The sequence below is a fragment of the Vespa mandarinia genome, chromosome 7 (genome assembly GCF_050613455.1).
Source record: "Vespa mandarinia isolate Hongniang chromosome 7, ASM5061345v1, whole genome shotgun sequence".
NCBI classification, from domain to species: Eukaryota; Metazoa; Arthropoda; class Insecta; order Hymenoptera; family Vespidae; genus Vespa; species Vespa mandarinia.
In genome coordinates, this window is record NC_140816.1 from 7,704,063 (window position 1) to 7,727,500 (window position 23,438).

The window sequence follows — 23,438 nt, forward strand, 5'->3', positions numbered from 1 at the left end:
CGAACTATGCTGATAAAATTGATAAAATCAATGTGTACCTTTCAGAAAGATTGTAATGTTCTTCGATGTGATAATAAGAAATAGATGCTTAAAACTTTTGACATTGTGCATTTACTTTTTTATATTATCCCCTTATTTGATATATCACCAAATGAACTTTGATCATTACATTTCATAAGAGATATCTATTAGAAGGAAAATATTTTAATATGCACGATTTCAAATAATGTAAAATCATTTGTATAGATATTTATTTTATATTTATATTTTAATTATATAATAATTTATATATACATATTGAATAAAATAATTTATATATATATATATATATATATATATATATATGGAATTAAATAAATATAGTAATATATATGACATTTGACTATGTATAAGAATAATAGCTAATCTAAAATTACAAAATCATTATGTAACAGTTATATACATAGATATATACATATATACATATATAAATATATACATATATACATACATATAAAAACCTTTTGTCATTATATTGTTTAGTTTCATCAGACAAAACTGAGTTTAGTTTAGCAGTTTAGAAGTATATGATAAAGGAGGTACAATGACGAATGACAATTTCGTTATCACAAATATATAATATATTCTTATCGTAATAAATTAAAAAATGATTCCACATTCAAAGGCATTGAAAAAATATTGTACGTATATATATATATATATATATATTTCAAATTCTCCCGCTATTTTTTATTCAAATTATTACAAGTTCAAGTCCAAAGTATTTTTTGCAGAACGACGTGCAACGATAATGCACGTGTTACAGTTAAAAAAGAAATAGTCCGTCATTTAGTCAAAATGATATTTAATTCTTTGAAATGTAAACGTTTATCAATAACGTATAAAGTTTTGGAACGATCAAGAATATTTTATCCTAACCTATCAACTATGTTAATTCGTTGCAAATCAGGTAAGTTTAGGTTTGTCTTTGGATTCGTAAAAAAATCATTTAAAAACAAGAAATAAAAGAAAAACGAATATTAACAATTATTTAACACGTTTGAATTTTTAATTAGACGATACATTTGTGACTATTGCTGACGTATCGAAGCGTGTCAAAACAGCGAAAACTCCAGAATACATTCCTAGAAAATATTGTGAGTATCTGATATATCTGTCATAGAAAAGAAATTTTATTGTTAATTTAAAATATATATTGAAATCCTTTCCTTTTCTTTCTCTCTCTTTTACAGTATTAAATGTAACTGGACAAGAATCATTGAGGCATTTAAAATGGATGCTACAAAAGGATATCTTATGTCAAGATATTTTTCTAACAGGAAGTCCAGGTTCCAGAAGACGAGAATTAGCTTTGGCCTTTTTAGAATTAACAAATCGAGAATTAGAATTCATTGCTTTATCAAGAGATACAACGGAGGCTGATTTGAAACAGAGAAGAGAGATTAAAAGTGGAACTGCTTATTATCATGATCAAAGTGCAGTAAGAGCTGCTATTAACGGTAGAGTTCTTTTGATAGAAGGCGTAGAGAAAGCAGAACGAAATGTTTTGCCTATTTTAAATAATCTATTAGAAAATAGAGAAATGCATTTGGAAGACGGCAGGTTCCTTATTCCAGCTGAGCGTTATGATAAATTATTAGAGGTATATTTTACAAACATATTTATTTAAAAATGACAATATTTGCGTGTAATTTAATATTTTATATAATTATTATATGTCATTCCAATTGTTCTTTTTTTTTTTTTTGATAGCAACATAGTCAAGCAGAATTAGATGCATGGCAATTGGTTAGAGTCAGCGAGGACTTTAGAGTAATCGCTTTGGGACTACCATCACCACGTTATCCTGGTCATCCATTGGATCCACCTCTAAGATCTAGATTTCAAGCACGATATATTCCATTTTCTACCTTTGAAGTAAGTTAATATAATAAAATTTATAAATACCTATAATTAAATAATAATAATAATAATAATAATAATAATAATAATAATAATAATAATAATAATAATAATAATAATAATAATAATAATAATGACAATAATAATATAATAATTTTAAATTAGACAATAAACAAATTGATTATATCATATGTTCTCACATAATAGAATTGTTAAATTTGACACGTTCATACCGTAAAAGTTCATAACGTATAATATCCCTTAAATTAATAGGAATTGTAGGACATAAGTAATAAAAAAGAAAAATTATATAAAATGTGACCTATCGTAGCATAAAACGTAAACCACGTTACGAATGATGGAAATAGCGTATCTTCGGAATGGGGGTTGTTGGGGTGGTTGTACAAACCCCACCATCCATCCCTTCCGATACTCGTTTCCTTCCTATATAAACGAAGACCGTGACTGCGCGACGGTCACAGACATTGGGATCGCGTGTCCTAAACGTTAGAAACCTTACTTGTCCTTTCTCTACCAAAGTCGATACGCGTCGGAATTCGGCAGAAGGGTTGTTTCTTTCGTTTCATCAAAGATCAAAGAGAATTTTTTAATTTTTATTTCGACGATTATACATATCTGATAATAAATAAAAATTAAATAAATGAATACTATGTAAATTTGTGATATGAAAGTACACGTGTTCTTGGTCAAAAAGATTGCGTTGAATAAAGTGAAGAAATCAAAGGATCTAAAAAGTTGGGTCAATTAAAAAAAAGAAAGGAAAGAAAATAATGCCTGCTATATGGTCATCGTCAGAAAGACCATTATCGGTACGAACTATTTGGGTGGATGGTATTCGTCATGCTGTTCTATCACCGGACGATCCATTGATCAACACGAAGATACGCCGACGACTGCATACATCGAAAGGTAACGATTATCAATCGGATTATCAGCAATTGAAATCACGAGGATTCGATCGTTTGAACAATTGTTTCCTAAACTGTGAACACTTGATGATAGATAAAGATGATCGGATATCTTCTAAAATGATTCGTAGACAATCGGCACCTACATGTGATAGATTATTATCAAATGATTCTGGAAGATTGTTAAAATCATTTCCAATTACGAAGGATATCAAAGGAGAATTGTTCGAAAATCAATGTGTCGAAAATTTTACGATAGAAATTAAAAGTATCGATGAATTGTGGAATTCGTCGAACGATTCGTCGAGATCGAACGTTGATAAATTCGAATTACCAGAGATACGTTCGAATCTTTTGTCGGAGAGAGTACTTCAATGGTTGGATTTATCAGGGAAAGTTCAGAATTACGTGAAAGACGTAGAGGAAGTGAATGAACGTTTAAATATAATGGAAAATCGAGATTCGAGGAAGTTTACTTCGAGCAAGAATGAAATTTCTATGATGAAGAGAAAGATGGCAATAAAAAATTATAAATTAGAAAGAGAACGAAAACCGGAATGTTTCGAAAGAAGCGAACGAAGGATGACCAGAAGAAAATTATTTGAAATTGATGAACGCGCTAAGAGGAAGGATTTAATAGAAATCGAAGAAAAAAAATCTACGATAGAGGAGGAGGAGAAGAAGGAGAAGGAAGAAGAAGAAGATCCATCGAAGATGGCGAAAGTAAAAGAAAAAGAAGAAGAAAAAAAAAGAAGTTTCACTAATTCTTTGTCCCCCGTTGGCCGACCACAGCTGCATATCTTCATGCCTAAACTTAATTGCAACGAGAAAAGAAATGCATCTTCTCAGGAATCACTCATTTGCGATTAATATTCGAATAAAATTATCCATTTAAGGAGAAATATAAATTTGTTCTTATCCGTCTTCTTGCACGTGATATATTAACATATAAGAAAGAGAGAAAAAATTAATTTTGCTTCCAAACTTTATGATAATAACAATTTTGTCATTTCAAATATTTTCTAAATATTCTAATCATAGTGATATATATACACACACACACACACACACACACACATATATATATATATATATGAATACTGAAAGATAACTATAAACAAGTTTTTCCATAAAATATTTATCTATGTTATTATAAAAAATCAAATGTATTCGATGTTTCCCTTTAGACAAAAAAATTTCTATGTCAAGATTCTTTATTGTTTCTTATTAGGAAAAAAAAAGAAAAAAAGAAAAAAAAAAAAAAGAAAAAAAGAAAAAAAATTATTACTATTTATACCCCGTATGTATAGTACCTAAATGAGATATCGCCGAGTTCTCTTTTTTTTGTTTTCTTTTCTTTTTTTTTTTATGATCATTTTTCACTCGGTTTTAAAAAGAATACGTGTAAATCGTAGGAATAGATCATAACGGGACGGTAATGCAAGAGTAAAAGTGCTTAAAACTTCGAAATAATTAGAATAAAGTATTTAGATTGTTTCCGCTATGACACAAAGGCATTTTGTCACGCATTGTCGTGTCAGTTATGTTACTTTTCCAAATACCACACAGACACGAAGAGTTAACCGTCTAACGTTCTAACGTTCGCACGAAATTATTTCCTAAATGTTATAACTAAGTTGACATACTTTCTTCTGTAATTCGCTTTAGTTTCACTGTCTCTCATTCTATTTTCTATTTTCTTTTTTTTTTTTTTTATGTTCTCTCTTTTCAAGAAATAATTTTGACGAAATTTATCGTTAACTCTATGGCATTTTTTTCTCAGACTTAACGATTTTTTAAAATTTAAAAGAAAAAAAAATAATCTAATTTATCGATGAAAATTAGAAAGGAATTTAATTCTTTCTATACGATCGACATTATCTGTCTTTGATTTATATTTATTCGATCCAATATATTTTATTAATTAATGACGAATATTTTGTAAAATAAATATGATCATACGAATATGAATATTTTCTATTTTATATAAATAATTAAGTCTCTTAATTCGCATCAATTATATTACGTATTTATATTTCATTATAAATACCGATCGAACGTTTTAAAAATATTCATAAATAACAATACTTTGTTTCTCATGTGTATATCGTGAATCACACGTATAATTTTGAATCATTAAGAATAGAAATAGAATAAATATAGTTCAGTTCACGTGTATTAAAAGAGAATTACTAAGGATAATAATGGATAAGAATGATGAAAGTTAGAGAAAATTAACTTTCTTTCTTTTTATTTCTTGCACTTGTAATTAATTCGTACGAATTCAGGTTTTATATATTACGATTAATCAATGTAATTATTATTATAATCGTTTACCCTTTCCTTTTCTTTTTCCCTTTTTTTTCCTCAACGAAAAGACACATATAAACTGATGATACTTTTTAATTTGATGTCGCGTGTCCTCTCTCATTGATGAAACTAAGATTATTAAAGTTCCTTACGATACTTTGTCAAACTTTTTTTAAAATGACATTCGTATATGTATATATATATATATATGATAGATAGAATAGTTATAATATGATAGATATAATAGATGTATATATATATATTATATTATATTATATTATATATACACATACATATATACATAGACATATATATATAAAGAGAAAGAGAGTTTTATCTTGTATATTTGAAATTGTCTTTCAGAAAAAATTACATTTTTTCACGTAAAATTGCCATCACGAAATTGATTTATCGAGTATTAGAGAGTATCTCGTGTGAATTGTGGAATCGAAAAATAATAGATAAGTAACGAATGAATTCAACCATTTTAATGGATATAGTTCCGTCGAATTTCTAACAGAGGATTGAATATATGTATACGGCACTCATTATCGCATTGGAAGAGATCGACTTTGGATAAGATATCATTCCATTGGAAAGTTTTCCATGAAAATCCTTGAGGTAAATCCTTTAGGGGATTTCGTGTCGAGTGGTAGTTACTCGCGTAGTTGCCTCGGTTAGGAGGAACCACTTGGCGTTAATCACTCCAAGAGCTTTTATGTATCGAATCGATCGCAATGGTAACATTCCTTACTCGTTAAATCACTGGTTCACGAATTCTCGTGAAAATAATATTATCTGAATTAAATATATATATATATGTATATGTATATATATGCATGTATATATATATATATACATATATATTTTTTTTTTATATCAAAATCTTTCATTGATCATTTATCCGATAAACATACTGACTGAGCTTATTATTAACAATTTTTATTCATTTATGTTTATTCTATCAATATTTTTTTATTTTTTTATTTTTTTTTTTATTAATTAATGATAAGTATTTTTTAATATAAATGATCGGTATATACAAATATCTATGGTATAATAAATAAATAAATATATATATATATATATATATATATATATAGTAAGTATTTACTATAAATAATTAAGTGTCAAAATTGCGTTTGATTTTATTACAAATATTGATCGTTTATTTAAGAATACTTATCAATTAATATTTAAGTATATTGATCGAATAAATGTAGGTGCTATTTTTATTTATAAAATCTTTTTATTATTGCAAAGATTTTCAATACAGAAATCTTCTCATATTAAAATATGAGAATAGTTCAAATGATGTTCATTATAGGAGAGTTTGATTTATCGAAATGAACAATTCGAAGACGATTTAATAAAGGTTTACTTGAGAATTATTATTCATATTTCGTTTTTATCAACTTGCAAATTTAATCGATAATAGAAGTTGTTCAAATAAATCAATTTTTGAAAATAATTATAATCTTCGAGTGAATTGCAAAAAATGATTTTTCTTCCAAAGTGATTCCGCATCCATTAAAATTTAGATAGTTCTCTAATATTATTGTATTTATATATATATATTTTTTTTTTCTTTTTGGCACTTTTTCAGGAACAGATTAATATGATGAAAAAAATAACATCGGACAACATTGATCCAGAACGTTTATCAAAATTATTATCCTGTGCTCATGCCTTGGTAACTCAGGAAGCTATGAGTTTGAATCTTCCTGATTTTCCTTTGGATAATCTTCCGCTAGCTGCGAAAATTCTGGTATAAATATCAAAATTCGTTTGATTGATTTTCAATTATGCAACATTTTTTAATTTTTTCTTCAATTATTTATTTTGGATTATTGCCGTAGGATAATTGTCCGGATCTCTCGGTATTTGATATATTTTATAGGTTTTATCCGTACAAATTGTTTTTGGGAAAGGAAGGACAAGACGCTGTTGAAAATATTCTTAAAACGTTCGATGTTTTGAGAAATCCATTGATAAGAAAACCAAGTAAAATAGATACTGAGAAAATTGGAGAGAATTTGTTAAATGTTTTTATTAGAAGAGATGACGTAAACAGGACGTTGCAAGTAAGGAAAAAGAAAAAGAATATTTTTTTGTGTGAATTTTATATTTTGTTGAAAACTGATAATTGAATTCTTTTTCTTTCTTTTCTTTTCTTTTTTTTTTTTCTTTTCAATTATATACAGGTGCTTTCTGGATCGATAGAATTAAATAAATCAATGGGAGATAATTATATAGAGACGAAGTATCAAAATAATTTATTGGCCAGCTTAATGGAATCGCATTTGGCCTCGGATTTGTGTTTAATTGGTCCGAAAGGTTGTGGGAAAACTACGACAGTTCAAAAGTTAGCTGATTTAATGGGTTACGAAGTAGAGCCTATAATGCTTTATCAAGTTAGTTTTGAAGTATTTTTGAAATAATGATTTCACGATTTTAGAAATTTTATTTTCTTCGTTTTCGTTTGTTATATGATCGATTTATTTTTTATTTTGTCGTATTAGGACATGACGTCGAGGGATTTAATACAGCAAAGAACGACGTTACCGAATGGTGATACTGTTTGGAGAAATTCAGCTCTTGTGGATGCAGCTCTTGAAGGAAAAATGGCTGTGTTAGATGGAATAGATAGAATACATTCTAGTACTCTTGCCATATTACATAGGTATAATGATTTAAAAAAGACAAACATACATACATACACACACACATATATATATATATATATATATATATATATATATATGTTAGAGTTACAATTCATAATTGATTAGTATTTTCTTCCTTTAAGATTAATTCACGATCGTGAATTACAATTGCACGATGGCACGAGACTTATAAGATCCGATCGATACAACGAAATTAAAGAGGAGTATAAAAAATCGGACGAAGAAATGCATAAATCGGGGGTTTATCAAATTCATCCATCCTTTAGATTGATAGCACTTGCTGGAAAGCCAGTGATTAATAGTTCAATAGGTCAGTGGTTAAATTCAGAGCTTTTGAGTATGTTCCTTTTTCATGAAATGAGACCTCTGGCTAAAGAAGAAGAAATTCATATTATTCGATCGAAAGTAAGTACCTTTCATCCTTTAAATTTTCTCTTTCCTTAATTCATTATATAATTCATGTATATATATATATTTTTTTTTTTTTATATATGTAGTACGGAGAACCCAGCGAAGCTCTTTTAAATATTATTCAATTAGCGCACACATTAAGATCTTCGAATGATCCAACTTTACAGTCTCTCGCTGGATCACTTAGTACAAGACAATTATTAAGAATAGCTGAAAGAATGAAAAAATTTGATAACGATGATGCTTACACGGCCGTTCATCGAGCTTGCCTGGCACGTTTCTTACCATCTGTGACTAAACAAGCACTCGATGATTGTTTGAATCGATTGAATATAATTCCTAAAGAAGATAAGACCGAACGGAAGATCGATTACGAAGTTACAGATAAAACTGTGAAAATTGGTAAAACGATTGTCGATAGATACAGTACGAAGTTATTAAGCAAAGTACCAGATATTTTATTTTACGACGTACCACAACATTTAGCACTTTTGGAAAGTTTACTTCAAGACTTTATGCTCGGACATAATCTTTTACTAGTTGGTAATCAAGGCGTTGGTAAAAATAAAATAGTCGATAGATTGTTACAATTGATGAATAGACCCCGAGAATATATTCAATTGCATAGGGATACTACTGTTCAAACTTTAACATTGCAGCCTATGGTTAAAGATGGTAAAGTAGTTTATGAGGATTCACCACTTGTTCAAGCTGTTAAACTTGGACATGTGCTTGTTATCGATGAGGCGGATAAAGCTCCGACACATGTGACGTGTATATTAAAGGTAAGTTTTTTTTTTTTTTTTCTTTTTTACAAAACATCCTTTTAATCCCATTCAAGAGATTTAACTTTGAGTGATACATGTCGGAATTGATTTGATTTGATTTGATTTACATTTGATTTTAGACTTTGGTCGAGTCCGGAGAAATGATATTATCGGATGGCAGACGAATCGTTCCATCTAATACCAAATCAATTATTGATAATTCTAACGAAAGGATACCACTTCATCCAGATTTCAGAATAATAGTATTAGCGAACAGACCTGGTTTTCCATTTTTGGGCAATGATTTCTTCGGTTCTTTGGGAGATCTATTTAGTACGCATTCTGTTGATAATCCCACTATGGAAAATGAAATTCAATTGTTAAAGCAATACGGTCCTAATGTCGATGATAAAATAATACAGAAATTGGTCAAGGCCTTTGGAGAATTGAGAGGTATGGCCGATCAAGGATTAGTATCCTATCCCTATTCGACACGAGAAGTTGTCAATATAGTCAAACATATAGAGGTGAGCCTGAATGATATATATGTTAATGTAATCAATGATATTTTATTTCATTGAAAATAATTACACGAATTGTAATTATTTCAGAAATTTCCAAAAGAACCTTTACCGTTAGTTGTCAGAAATGTATTTGATTTCGATCGATACAGTCCAGAAATTTTTGATACTTTAGTAACTGTTTTACACAAACACGGCATTCCCGTAGGAACTTCACCGAATAATGTAGCATTAGCGAAAGAGTAAGGATGTATTTTATTTTATATAATTTTCAAGGAAATGTGTAAATAAAAAAATGTTTATCGGTTTTATTACCCAAGTTTTTTCTTTTTTTCTTTTTTTTAGTAATATAAATAGCAAAAAGGAAAAAAAGGGAAAAGAAAAATTTATATAATTTTTAGAAAATAATAAAATAAATTTTTAAAGCAGTAAAATGTACAAAACATTATTTTTCCTTTTCCTTTCAGAATATCTTTACCGGATATCAAGGTTTGCGGTAGTTGGAACGTTTTGAACACTTTCAAGGTTCTGCCCGTTCAAGAGAGATACATTAAATTGAAAGCACCCTCTTATCCAATTCGAAATAGTCAAATGTTAGATCGAGTAGAAGCTAGATCTGCATGGTTCACCGAGTTACAGAGTTATTGGACTGTACCATTAAACGAAAGTGGTCTAGTCGTGTCTTTGACAGTTACTAAGGGAACAAAAGGAGATGGGACAGATGATAAAGTACACGTACTTACTACGAATCCTTTAAGTTTGTTTACTATGAATCTAGAAAGCGAAACAATTCAAGAGATTAAAATACACGGTTTGATTAAAGAACGAAGTTATAATAATGCATCGTTATGTACAATTGCATCTGATAAAATTGGAAATGTTTTTCTACATGAAGGAAATGTAAGTTATGTGTCGGAAAAAAAAAAAAAAAAAAAAAGAAAAGAAAAAAAAATTACAATAATTCTTATATTTTGTTAATCATTTTTTTTTTCTTCTTTTTTTTTTTAGAGTAATAGTCTGCTAATGATAAATACGGATAAAGGGTCTGTTCAAGAAATTCAATTGTCATCAATTTTGGAACAAACTGTTGATAAAATTTCTAACACTCTTGGACGTCAAAATTTAAATTGGAAAATGTTGTCGGATCTGATTTCTTCGAACAATCAAATTGTATTTTTCGTTCCTAACAAAAACAAGGTGGAAGTTATCAATCTGGATAGTATGAGTGTCTATTCGATCAATTTACCCTGTGACGCGGAATCGATATTGCTTGCGTCTGCGAATAAATGGCTGATACAGGATACGTTCAAGAATAAATACATTTTCGAGAAGTCTGTGGAATCTCAACCGTGTCCGAACGTTTTACGAGAAATTCAAGAGTCCGATAGTACTAACCTGAGGAAAGACATTTTATTGAATTGTTCTCAAGATAATTTACATCAAAATATACTTAGTGAAGCATTGCAACAAAAGATAAATTCTCCTAATAGACTTTTGATTACTAATAACATATACGCTGGTATCATTATTGGATTTCCTGAATTGGACAGTGCTTATGAATTATATTATTGGCCTAGGAAAATACGATTGAATAATTTTATTACGCCTATTATAACAAACGATGGTCAAGTGATACGAACGATATCCATTGAACAAGTTCCTGAAGAAGTTTCTCCTAATGATAAAAAACATACTGGAATTTCTGGTTATTTAGAAGTCGTTAATACTGTCAATCACAAAGTTCGATACATTCCCATACCCAAGTAAAATTAATTGCTATTTAATTATTATTACAAATATTTCCAGCAATTGATAATGAATAATAATAAATTTCTATTTTTTTTTTCTTTTTTAGACCTACCAGAATCTCTCATCTTTCACAATGGTTATACGGTAAAGAGTTACCAATATTTGCATCGACTACTTCGAATTATGGTCTGGTAACTGTTGACGTCACTGGATGCGTTCGTCTATGGGAAACGTCTTTAACGAATATAGAAAGGTCTTTAGGCTCTTGGAGAAGTATGATTGGGATTGACGATGATAAAATACAAATTACGAAGGAAAGATATTCGGGTCAAGATGTGAGCGGACCGAAACATGGAAAGATCGATGAGAATAATGATCCTCACGTTGGTGGAAATACTTGGGCCGGTGGAACAGGAGGTTTGATTAAAAAAAAATCAAAATGGTTGGACGATTCGTTAAGAAATATTTTTACTATATATTTTTCTTTTTTTTTTTTTTTTTTTCCGTAAAATCGTAGGTAGAGACACGGCTGGATTAGGTGGAAAAGGTGGTCCATATCGTTTGGATGCTGGTCATACAGTACATCAGCTTAGCGACGATGAAAAAAATTCAGTTCCTGAGCATATAAAAAAAGCTGCACGTGAAATGGGTTTGCGTGCATTTAAGCAACGTCTAAGGGACATCAAAATGAGCGAATACGATCATAAACTTTACAATAGATATAGCGACGCCGTTTCTAAACAAGTTCAAGCATTGAGAATAATATTAGGTAAGTTGTTAACATTTATAATGTCCTGTTTGATCTATACGTATCATTATTTTCTATCTTCTTTTTCTTTTTTTTTTTTTCTTTTTTTCCCCTAGGTAGTTTACAAGCTAAAAGCAAGGAACGTCAATGGTGTAGACACCAAACGTCCGGTGAATTGGATGATACCAAATTAATAGAAGGTTTAACGGGTGAAAAAACGATTTATCGACGTAGAGCAGAAAAGGAACCAGAGATTGGTGTTCCCCAATTAAAACCGAAAAGATTGAAATTGGTGGTTGATGTGTCCGGTAGCATGTATAGATTTAACGGCTATGACGGACGATTAGATCGTGAAATGGAAGCTTGCGTTATGGTAATGGAATCGTTCAGTGGTTACGAAGATAGATTTCAATATGACATCATTGGTCATTCCGGGGATGATTATCGTATCGTATTTGTGGATCGTTTTAAACCACCGATTGATAATAAAAAAAGATTAGAAATAATCAAAGTAAGATGAGAAAAATTTTAATAATATATTAAGTATAATGTGTTATTGGAATTGTTTTTTTTTTTTTTTTTTTTTTTTTTTTTAACATAATCGTTTTACAGATGATGCACGCTCATTCGCAATTTTGTATGTCCGGTGATAATACATTAGAAGCAACGCAAGATGCTATTTCTGGCTTAGCAAAAGAAGATAGTGACGAATCGATCGTTGTTGTACTTTCGGATGCAAATTTAGAACGTTATGGGATTAGACCAGAAAGATTTGCTAAAGTACTCACGTCGAATCCAGACGTAAACGCTTATGCTATTTTTATCGGTTCGTTGGGCGATCAAGCGACAAGGTTTTGTATAGAACATTATTTATCCTTATTTATTATTCATTTTCATTGGTTTCATTGTTTGTTTGTTTGTTTATTTTTTCTTCCTTTTTTTTTCTTTTTTTTAGATTGATCGAAAAAATGCCGTCAGGACGTGCCTACGTTTGTATGGATTTACAAAAGATTCCACGAATATTGCAACAAATATTTGCCTCATCCGTATTAAGTACAACGCGAGTGAATTGATGAAAAAATTAGATTAGTTTAATGAAATAAATTATAAAAGGTACATAAGAACAGTTTTTTTTTTTTTTTTTTTTTTTTTTTATAACATTACGATTTATATTTATCAAATTTGTATATATCAAAATTATATATATATATATATATATATATATATATATATATATATATATATATATATATATAAAAATAAGACCAATCGTGATTTGTCAGAAATTAAAAAACATATCTCCTTTGATATTCTTTCTATATTTCAGAATAACTCACTTTAGTTATAAAATATGTATAACGCCAAATATACATACATACATATGTACTTGTGAAAAAAAAAGAAAAAAAGTAAATAAACTGAAAGAAAAAAAAATATCCATTAATAAAAGCCAGCCATTAAAAAATAACACTTTGAAAGAGACATCATGTGAGGCAGAAATATACATGACATTCGTTTATAAAAAATTGATTTCGATCGAAATAAGAAATAAAAAATACACATGTTCACTCTCATCATTTTATACTTACGTATATCAAAAGAAAAAAAAAAAAAAGAAAAAAGAAAGTCAAGAATTCTATGAAGATATTAAACGAAAGTTTTCCCGATTTATTTCCGATATGTTTATAAATAATACGATCTTATTATTAGATCCTTTGATTTTAATATCTAACGAAAAAATAAAAGAGAATATCTTGATTGTCGTCGTACAGATGTAACGGGTTTGACAGCTCATAGAGTTCTCATCCCTACTTTAAAACGTCGAGTTCGACGAGGAGTCGAACGTTAACCGAAACTTACCGAAGTTAACCGAAATGGTTCCGAGCGAATGGTATGGGGCGTAAGATTGTCAGTCGCACGCCGGTCGTTGAATGGAGCGGGTCTGGAGACGTGTACAAGGTGTCGGGCGTCGCAGTGGCGTAGGACGCTGCGGCTGCCCCGTGCAACCATGTCAGTTGCACGTGGACCAACGCGCGAAGCGTGGTGCCAGTGGATCACGAAGATCACGAGGTCCGCAAACGATAGTATGTGCTTGTCAAGTGCAACCGTGTCCGGTACATCCGGTATTAATAAGGGTTCGTCGTACGAGACAACAGCAGCAGCAACAACAGCAATCGGTAATAGGCAACTGCGACTGTCCAAACGAGTTGCAATCCTGTCCACACGCATCCCGCGCTGCTGGATCTTCGCGGAGGGTCAGAAGGTGAGAACTGATATATATATATATATATATATATATTGTTTTCTATATATATGTCTTAAGCAGGGCATTATTTTCCTTTTTCTCATATTTCATTTTTTTTTCTTTTTTTTTTTATAGAGCATAACAATTAACTACACGTTTGTATTATTATAATATTAAAAGTTTCAACGTTAATTGTAATTTTAATAGTTTACGTATATGTCATTTGATAATTATACGTACATTTAATTATTTCTCCTTTTTTTTTTTTTTTGTTCATTCGTAGAAATTTCGGATAAATATTGATTGATATTGTCCTTCGGTATATTTGTGATTTCGCGCGTAAGGATATACAATGATACGTTTAAGGACTGCTTCCGATCAGCTGCTACATTCTCGTGAATTTTTTCGCGTCGATACGAGAACATTTTATAATCGTGCTGTTCTCCATAGTTTTCTCCATACATTTGACTGTGATTTTTTTTTTCTTTTCTTTTCTTTTTTCTTTTTTCTAATGAAAGAATCCATTGTCCTCGAATATTCAAACAAAAGTCGTCTTAAAGAAAATAAGAGTACTCATTGTCATAATGAGGCCTTTATAAAACTCGTGGAGTTTTACGTTCACAAGGGAGGAACACGCAAGTGCGCGTGCATCAGACCATGAAGATATATATATCCGGCATGTTGAGGGTTGAAATCCGAAATTTTGTCTCGCTCGTTCCGAGCGTGAAGCGGCTTAAAGGACCTGTCGAGCGTGCACATATCTGCTGCTGCTGTGTGCATATGTATATATGTATGTGTGTGTGTGTGCGCGCGCGCGCGTATATGTGTAGGAACATGTGCATGCGCGCGGGTGTTCTCTCCCTTTATCACTTGTGTCTATGTGCGCGCATATCGACATTCTGTGCTAATGATACGTAAAATGATACGTGATATATTTTGGCAAATTTTTTATGATGATTGAAGTGCTTTTGTTAATGGTCCAAATTGAGATTGATAAGAGTCGTTAACGTAGACTCTTGTTTCGAACTCTTCTTCACAAAAAAAAACCTCTTATAAAATTTTATTACAGTTTTTATTAAGTAATATATATATATATATATATAATAACATTTGACTTATTTTCAGATGCGAATGTACGGAGAGACCTTGTCGACACACAGGCAATGGTACTGTCTCTCAACAACAGCAACAACGTCGTGTAGGAACTTCATCTCCTTTAGCTGGGTCCTCGAGTCAAACAAGTCAACAACAACAACAACAGCAGCAGCAGCAGCAGCAACAGCAATCGATAACTGTAGGAATGTCACAACAACAAGAGAGATCATCGGGCTCAGTTGTCGAGCAGAATCGTACAGACGGCGGCGAGGCGCCGTGCGAGTGCGACTGCGACGAGCAATCAAGGCCTTGCTCCCACGAGCCAAGGATGATGATGATCACGACACGCCGTACAGCAACGGCTAGTCGCGCAACCTGCGAATGCGGAAAAACCGCAGAGAACGTTGACGAGGACGATGAGGATAGCGTCGCTGGAACTCGACCGTGCTCTCATAAACCACAAACCGAAGGACGTATAAAACGAGTTAAATATCGTGTTAGACGTGCTGGTTGCGCGATGGCCAGGTGCACGGCCGAGCTCGCGATGTTGCACTTGCACTGGGAGCTCGCCTCCGAATGTGCGCCATGCCGGCCACGGGCATTCACCAGGAGACTCTGTAGAAGACAACAGAGTGATAACGAACTATACAGAAGTAATAGTTTCAAGTTCGAAAGGTTCGAGAGAAGCAGAGATGAATATGCTACGCCGTTAAAGAAACAGGTTTGATTCTATACTTCCTTCTTGTTTTATCATAATTTTTGCATGCAATTTTATATATTTTAATCGATTAACGTTGAACGATTTAAAATCGACATTAATATATGTATATATATATATAAAATATATATATATTATATATATATATATGTATATGTATATGAGATATCGATCGTAATTGGAATTACGTATTAATATAATTAACGTAAGATGATATTAAATCCATTTTATATAATGCTCTTGACGTTGATCGTTCTATCCGATTGTCAAATCTAATTAACTTGATATAACTTTGAGAATTCTTTTCAGTTGTGCGTTTTTTTCTTTTTCTTTTTTTTTTTTTTTTCTTTTTTTTTTCTTTGCCCTTTCTAGATACACTTTTATTGATTTTTCTCTTTATTCCTTTTATGTCACTGTCAAATGCCAGCTGTCGGTGGTTTGGCCATAGAAACTTTGTCCTAGTATATAACGCACTCTGGAAGATTATCTTTGGAATAAGGTTGAATTGTGAACCAATACAACATTTTCCAAGTAACTTGGAAAATTCTTTATGTGATATACGATACGTTCTTAGAGTTATCGTACCGTAAATTTCTATAGATCGTTTCTATGGATCATTTCTATAAATTGTCCCAATAGGATCGAGGGAGATATATCAATGATGAATGGTTTAAGGATTATAATATAATAATTGAAAGTTCATAATAAAGAATGTCTAAGTCGGTTTTTCTCCGACGAAAAAATAACAAAAAAAAAAAAAAATAGAAAAGAAAATTTGTTGACCAATAAAAACAGCTATTATCCTTTTTTTTCTTTTTTTTTTTTCAGAAAGCCACACAAACATTTGTTCGTCAAAAGCGATCATAAATTTTTCTATTGGATCTAAAAGTTTGTGAATAAAATTATCTGAAAACATTGATCGATCGTGATTAATGTATCAATCGTTTCATCACGTAATAAACGTGATATTAAAAATTTTTTCTTCAATTAGAAATATCAATATCTTTTATTTTGAGAAATAAAATGGAAATTCTAGAGATGATGGTTTCTCGAAGATAGAGGATATTTGTAATAGTCCGAGCTATGCTATCGCTATACGATCAGCTGTTTTAAGCGCTTCGTTCATTGTACCCAACAATCGTTCCTTCCATGAAAGAAACTACGGGTAATATATATATATATATGTATGTATGTATGTATGTATGTGTGTGTACGAGCTATGTTACACTAAAACACGTATAATCTTTTGTCTCTTGCCAAGCTCTATGTTATACTTATGTGCCTTTTCTTTTTTCTTTCCTTTATCTATGATGTACATACATATATATATATATATATATATATATATATGTAAATGTATGTATATATATATATATATACATTATATATACCGAGAAAGACAGAGAAAGTGAATATAACGTTTTCTACGTTCACTCATACCTACATATGTTCTTACGTTCTTATAATATCACGTGTGTTTACGTTTCCACTGATTCGATGAATCACCATCTGTGACTCAACGATCGAAGAAGGACATTCTTGAACCAACTAACTTCCTTTAACCCCTCATAAATGTCTAGAAATATATATTTTCTACGCTTACTACTATGTACTATTATTACTACTACTACATAACCAACCATTGGCCATTTTGTATCGCGGGGAATAGTTTTATCGGCTACGTCCTTGAGAATATCCTTGGATATTTTCTCTTTCTTTTTCCTTTTTTTTCTTCGTTTTCTTCTTCTTTTTTTCTTCTTTTTTTTCTTCTTCTTTTTCCCCAGAATAGATATTTTATATGCCAGAGAAGGACGATTTTATCCTGTACTCTTTGTTTTTATTTTTGTCGTTAAATTAATTCTTTTTTCTTTCTTTCTTAATATTAAATCACATTTTTTTTCTCTTTTCTTCTTTTTATTTACTTTTTTTTTTCTTTTTTTTTTTATGGAGAAGAAAGAGTGATGACAGCAATAAGTCATTCAGAATTATTATTTGTAATTTTTCAAAATAATTATCATTAATTTATAAATCAATGATATCGTAATAGACGACTTTTATAATGTATTTAACTATTACTATTATACTACTTGCAAAGAAAATATGATATTCGTTCGTGAATTTAATGTGAAAATTTAACTCGAAAGAGTTAATAAAACGTTGTCCATCTTGCGAATTAATAAAATGTTGGTTGCTGTTCGATGCCAGTTTAAATCTTTTAGCTAGATCATCAGTATTTTAAATAGAATCGTCCAATATTTTCTCACTTTAAACAGGTTGATCCTTTTATCTATTTTTGCCAGTGGAATCGATTAAGAAGCATGATCCACCAAGCGTAGATAATTTTGTATGCGATGAATAATTGCAAAAGCCAATTATTTCTTGAAACTTGTTCGTTTAGTTAGCCACAATCGATTTTCTTTTTCTTTTATTATTCTTTTTATCTTTTTATCTTTGTTCGTTTTTTCTTGTACTTTTCTCTCTCATGTTTTTGTTTTCTTTATTTATTATTTATTATTTAAAGTCGCAGGAGGATTTCTTTTTTTTTTTTTTTTCTTTTTTTGAACTAATTTTTAACTGATTCAATTTTTATTTTTTAACTGAATTGTACGAAGAGATATTTATTTTTAATATTACTTTATTATGTGTATTTTGTATTTGTGTATGTGTGTGTGTGTGTGTGTGTGTTGTGTGTTTATTTGTATAAAATATTTTACGTTTAAATTATGTAGACATACATATTTACGTAACAAATTGGTACACGTAAGATATATACATATATATATATATATAAGGAATATATATATAAACAGGAATATTTTACTTGCAATATAAATTACGTAAGCATTAAAAGTGAAAATTCTTTTCTTTTTTTTTCATTTTTTTCTTTCCTTTCGTAAATTTAAAAAATCTAATCGCCGTGATTTAAAAATAACAATGAGTTTAGAAATCATATAGAGATTGAAGTTACTTAAGAAAACGAGAGAATAAACATGATGGTATGTATATTTGCTTACAGAATTGTTTCTTTGTTTTGCGAAGGTCTCGAAGGAAATGAAAAAATAAAAAGAGAGAAAAAAGAAAACAAAGGAATATAAAGAAATATAGAAACAGAAGGAAAGGTATAGACATATGTCGAATTGATCGCGAATGGAAAATCGTGTTTCGTTGGTGGGAACTTTTTGATGGCTCTAAACAACACGTATGCATTTAGGATACGAAAAAAATGTAGGAAAAAAGCTTTCTGTCGGATTTCATATTCCGCTCGATGCATTTATAAATTGATCGAAAAAGATTTTTACTTTTGATTATAATTTCATCCAAATGAACTTTTAATTATTAATGTTAAATCTAATGGTACAATACGGGGTGTCTTATTTATAATAATAATAATAATTATAATAATAATAATAATAATAATAATAATAATAATAATAATAATAATAATAATAATAATAATAATAATACAATTTTCTTTTTGATAGTTATCATTTTTGAAGGATGATTAAAAAAAACAAGACACCCTCTGGATCATTTAAATAATGAATATTAAAATGGTACATATTATATACATATAAACGTTCTAATGGTATAGTAAATACACAAGGTATTTCCCATTCATAAAAATAATAATAACAACAACAACAATAACAACGATAACAATAATACAATTATAATATAATTTTTAATTATTAATACATACGTAGAGATCCCCATAGATCTTATTCCTTTTTATCTCGGTCATTATCGTTAAATCCATTTGAAAACGTTTTATGGGTCGATTGTATAAATGAAATGGGGTATGGTTTTGATTGGAAAAATATATCCGTGAGAATGAACCTCCGATATCTCTTCGGGCTATTATTATGTACGATGATATTATATTATAGATACGTACGTACCTACGTATATACACACATATATATATATATATCTGTATGTATGTAACCATATGTATTATATGGAGGTAGAATTAGTCGAATACGTTTTACTCTTTCGCACGATTGCATCCGTTTGGTTGGAAGGCAAGGCGGAAATACCGCGGAATTCTGTGGGAACGAGCTGTGTCAGTTGGATGCTGAAAAGCACAGAGAATAAACGCCGATTGTTTTGCCATTTCAAAGAGTGTGTACGCGTAACTCGCGACTAACTCATCCACGCGATAGAAAATGTCTTCTTTTTCATATAATACGTATGTATTCGTTCCCTCTATCTTTTTCTCTCTTTCAATGTGTGCATATCTCTTTCTCTGTATCTGTCTCTTTCTCTCTCTCTCTCTCTCTCTCTCTCTCTCTCTCTCTCTCTCTCTCTCACTCTCTTACTCGTTTATGTAGGTGAGTCGTGGAAAAGCTTGCGATTTTCTTGTATACATCCAAATGCAAAAACGAATGCAACTTCTATCGCGTTCAGATAGACACTTGTGCTTGAAGGGTGCTTAATGAGAGGGAAAAAGATAGAAAGAAACACCTGCTGATAGACAACCAATAAGATATATATATATATATAGAAAGAGAGAGAGAGAGAGAGAGAGAGAGAGGAATGCGTCGATTATCTGTTAATTATTCGCTTTATTTGCCTTCTACAGTATTTATTCCTTCGATTTAATATTTTGTAATTGACGTTACGTGTTATTTCCAATCAAAGAGAGAGAGAGAGAGAGAGAGAGAGAGTATTTTTTTCTCGTTTTACGGATAATTTCATTAATAAATTACTTTCATTATCGGTCATTTGATTTTTCCCGCAGGATAAAGGAAAAAAAAAAAAAGAAAAAAGAAAAAGGAAATGAAAGATTGAGAATACAATGTTGTTGCCATTGGCGTAGTTTGATTTACGAGTGGTAAAAGGTGAATGACATTAATCGATCAACGTCGTTTATTTTGGCACGCATTCAATCGGTATAGTGAACATCGTAAAGGACATACATATGTCGTCGTTTGCCTGTTATATGTTGCTCTCTTTCTCTCGTTCTCTTTGTTTTCATTGCTTATACGTCATCGTACAAAGTTTATTATGTATATTATACGAGCGAAAAAGGACGAGATGACGCATTAGTACATTTTAGTAAAACGTATATATCAGTTTGCGTTCGGAAGTGCATTTATATTTGTTTTTATGTTAGATCAAAGTTTCTTTTTAATCGTTTTCTTTTTCATATATATATATATGCGTTTTAAAGAAATATACGAGATTAAAATGACGTCGAAAAGTTTCCATAGTATATATAATTAAAATACTTTACATATGCATTTCGAAGAAGATATTTAAGATTGGTAATAAAGAGATAACAAAGTTTATCTTTATCTTTTTTTTACCTGGAAAAAAATAAAGTGAGAATTAAATGGAAAAGACGAGAGTATAGGGAGAAGGAAAATTTCTTCGAGGAATTTTGGTAAGTGAATTTAACTATGTAACGAGTGTATGTATGTGTATGTGTGTGTGTGTGCATACGTAATACATATGTACGTATGTAAGTATATGTACGTATGCATGCGTATATGTGTGCGTGTGTCTGTGAGAGAGAAAATGAGTGCGCGCTTGGTTAATTTCTACAGTCTTAAAGGCAAAATGGGCAAATGATTTTGCTGTTAGCATCGTTCCCCCCCCCCTCTCTCTCTCTCTCTCTCTCTCTCGCTCACTCACACAGCAGGGTGTTTTTTGTTTTTAGCCCGTTCTTCCGTCCGACAGAGAGATGGGTTCGTCTTAATTAATTATCGTATGCAACGGCACGCCAACGTTAATTAATTTTCCACAATATTCGGTGTTAAGATAACGGATGGTATATCCTATGAATTTATAGACTTTTCGAACATATCGATTCTTGTGTTAATTATATATATATATATATATATATATATATATATATATATATGTATATGTATGTTGGTATATAGATTATATATAACGATATATTTCAAGTGCATGTTATCTTCTTTGTCTTTTGATGGACAAGATTCATGAATATTTAAACTATCCAATCTATCTTTTCATCTCTTGTGTTAACTCGTGTTATTTTATATCGTATAGATTATTCTGTTAGAATATTTTACAGATGGATATCAAACAGATGGTATTTCTCTAATCATTAATAATTATTATTTTCTTTTATATTAATTAATCGATAATATTATATTATTATAATGCATTTTCAAATATAATTTAGAAGTTTTAACAGACAGGTGACGTTGAACCAATGATGATTCATTTGTAGATAAATATTGGATTTTTTTTTTTTTAATTTAATACGATACTCTATCATTATGTATTTTCTTTTTTCCACGTTTTTCCTCTATATAATTTTATTTGGGACGAATATTATTATTAATTATTTTATCTATAAAATGAGACGAATCGTTTAGACTTGTTTTTTTTTTTTTTTTTATACCGTTCTATAATAACATAGCGGGAGATATGATATATAATGACAAAAATATGTAAATTAATATTAGAATATAAACGCAAGAATATCTTGCGTACGATTAATTTTATTATAATATTTCATTCTGTTTCCTCTTAACTTTTATAATCGTATGAATAATTATATGTGTGTAACCGTAATGAGCAATACGCAAACCCATTCAAAATAATCTTGGTAGAAAAAGGGGATAATGGAATAAGGAATATATAAGAATTTTTCCAAGAATATTTTACTAGAGGAAAATATGATGAGGGGATGGGGTGAGGTGGAAGGGGTAAAGAAAAAAAAAAAAAGAACAAAAAAAGAAAAAAGAAAATCTACTTTTGAGGTATATTCCTCTTTGAAACAAAAACTAGTCTTGGTTATATGAACCTCGTTATTTTCAGTCTCGTTAAACCATCGAAATTAGAATTTCGATGCCGTTATAATAGAATTTCATGCTTCAGCTTGCTATTTCTATTAAAATAACGACCTGCAGTATTACTTTAAGATATTAGGACGGTTTAATCTAAAGATAAAGTCGGTCTTTGGTTATTTCGTAGGGGTACGTTTATGAAATATTTAATATAAGGCGAAAAGAGAAAGATGAAGATTTTGAAAGATTGTCAGGGAACGAACGTTAAGTTAGTGAAAATGGACATTTTAATTTGAATCTCGTGCCATTCAATGAGATTATCTTAGAATAAAAGGCATAGTATGGGGGGAAAAAAAGTATGACATATAGGGCAAGGGCGAGTAAAAAAATAAAATAAGCTTAGAATCGTATAATAGACACACAAACACACACACGTATATACATATATATATATATATGTATGTATATATATATATATATATATATATATATATATATATATATGTATGTAGGTTATTTTAGATAAGTTCTTTACAATGACCAGTAAAATGTAGCTGAAAAGAAAATTTAAGGATAAAGGGATGAAAGA

The 23,438-nt window shown here is 30.2% G+C and overlaps 3 protein-coding genes across 3 annotated transcripts in view; all 3 read left to right on the plus strand.

The window, feature by feature from the left end:
- The first annotated feature begins 521 nt into the window (after positions 1-521).
- c12.2 (von Willebrand factor A domain-containing protein c12.2) lies at positions 522-13,176 on the plus strand. The gene is made up of 20 exons (XM_035870612.2): positions 522-680; positions 774-949; positions 1,056-1,136; positions 1,233-1,642; positions 1,753-1,917; positions 6,748-6,909; positions 7,001-7,225; positions 7,346-7,555; positions 7,664-7,824; positions 7,951-8,233; positions 8,326-9,024; positions 9,147-9,533; positions 9,618-9,769; positions 9,995-10,427; positions 10,536-11,290; positions 11,383-11,693; positions 11,794-12,045; positions 12,141-12,535; positions 12,637-12,875; positions 12,980-13,176. Exons 2-20 carry the CDS (start codon positions 838-840, stop codon positions 13,095-13,097), a joined length of 5,550 nt encoding a protein of 1,849 aa, XP_035726505.2. The 5' UTR covers positions 522-680; positions 774-837; the 3' UTR covers positions 13,098-13,176.
- On the plus strand, positions 2,243-3,886 carry LOC118443521 (uncharacterized). Its single transcript, XM_035870620.2, has 2 exons — positions 2,243-2,832; positions 2,926-3,886. Exons 1-2 carry the CDS (start codon positions 2,694-2,696, stop codon positions 3,699-3,701), a joined length of 915 nt encoding a protein of 304 aa, XP_035726513.1. The 5' UTR covers positions 2,243-2,693; the 3' UTR covers positions 3,702-3,886.
- Positions 13,177-13,836: 660 nt separating the features above from the next.
- hwt (SH2 domain-containing adapter heavyweight) overlaps positions 13,837-23,438 on the plus strand; it is a 179,108-nt gene continuing 169,506 nt past the window's right edge. Inside the window, exons 1-2 of the mRNA XM_035870830.2 lie at positions 13,837-14,287; positions 15,395-16,085. Coding sequence (XP_035726723.2) covers positions 13,956-14,287; positions 15,395-16,085 — 1,023 coding nt within the window. The 5' untranslated portion in view covers positions 13,837-13,955. The remainder of the gene's footprint in view (positions 14,288-15,394; positions 16,086-23,438) is intronic.

What these genes read in the sequence shown, in the direction of transcription:
- LOC118443521 (XM_035870620.2), top strand. Translation starts at nt 2,694, where the DNA reads ATGCCTGCTATATGGTCATCGTCAGAAAGACCATTATCGGTACGAACT. An exon ending in ACGACTGCATACATCGAAAG is followed by an intron (nt 2,833 to 2,925) that starts GTAACGATTATC and finishes ACTTGATGATAG; the next exon opens with ATAAAGATGATCGGATATCT.
- c12.2 (XM_035870612.2), top strand. Translation starts at nt 838, where the DNA reads ATGATATTTAATTCTTTGAAATGTAAACGTTTATCAATAACGTATAAA. An exon ending in ATACATTCCTAGAAAATATT is followed by an intron (nt 1,137 to 1,232) that starts GTGAGTATCTGA and finishes TCTCTTTTACAG; the next exon opens with TATTAAATGTAACTGGACAA. An exon ending in AAAGATTAGAAATAATCAAA is followed by an intron (nt 12,536 to 12,636) that starts GTAAGATGAGAA and finishes ATCGTTTTACAG; the next exon opens with ATGATGCACGCTCATTCGCA.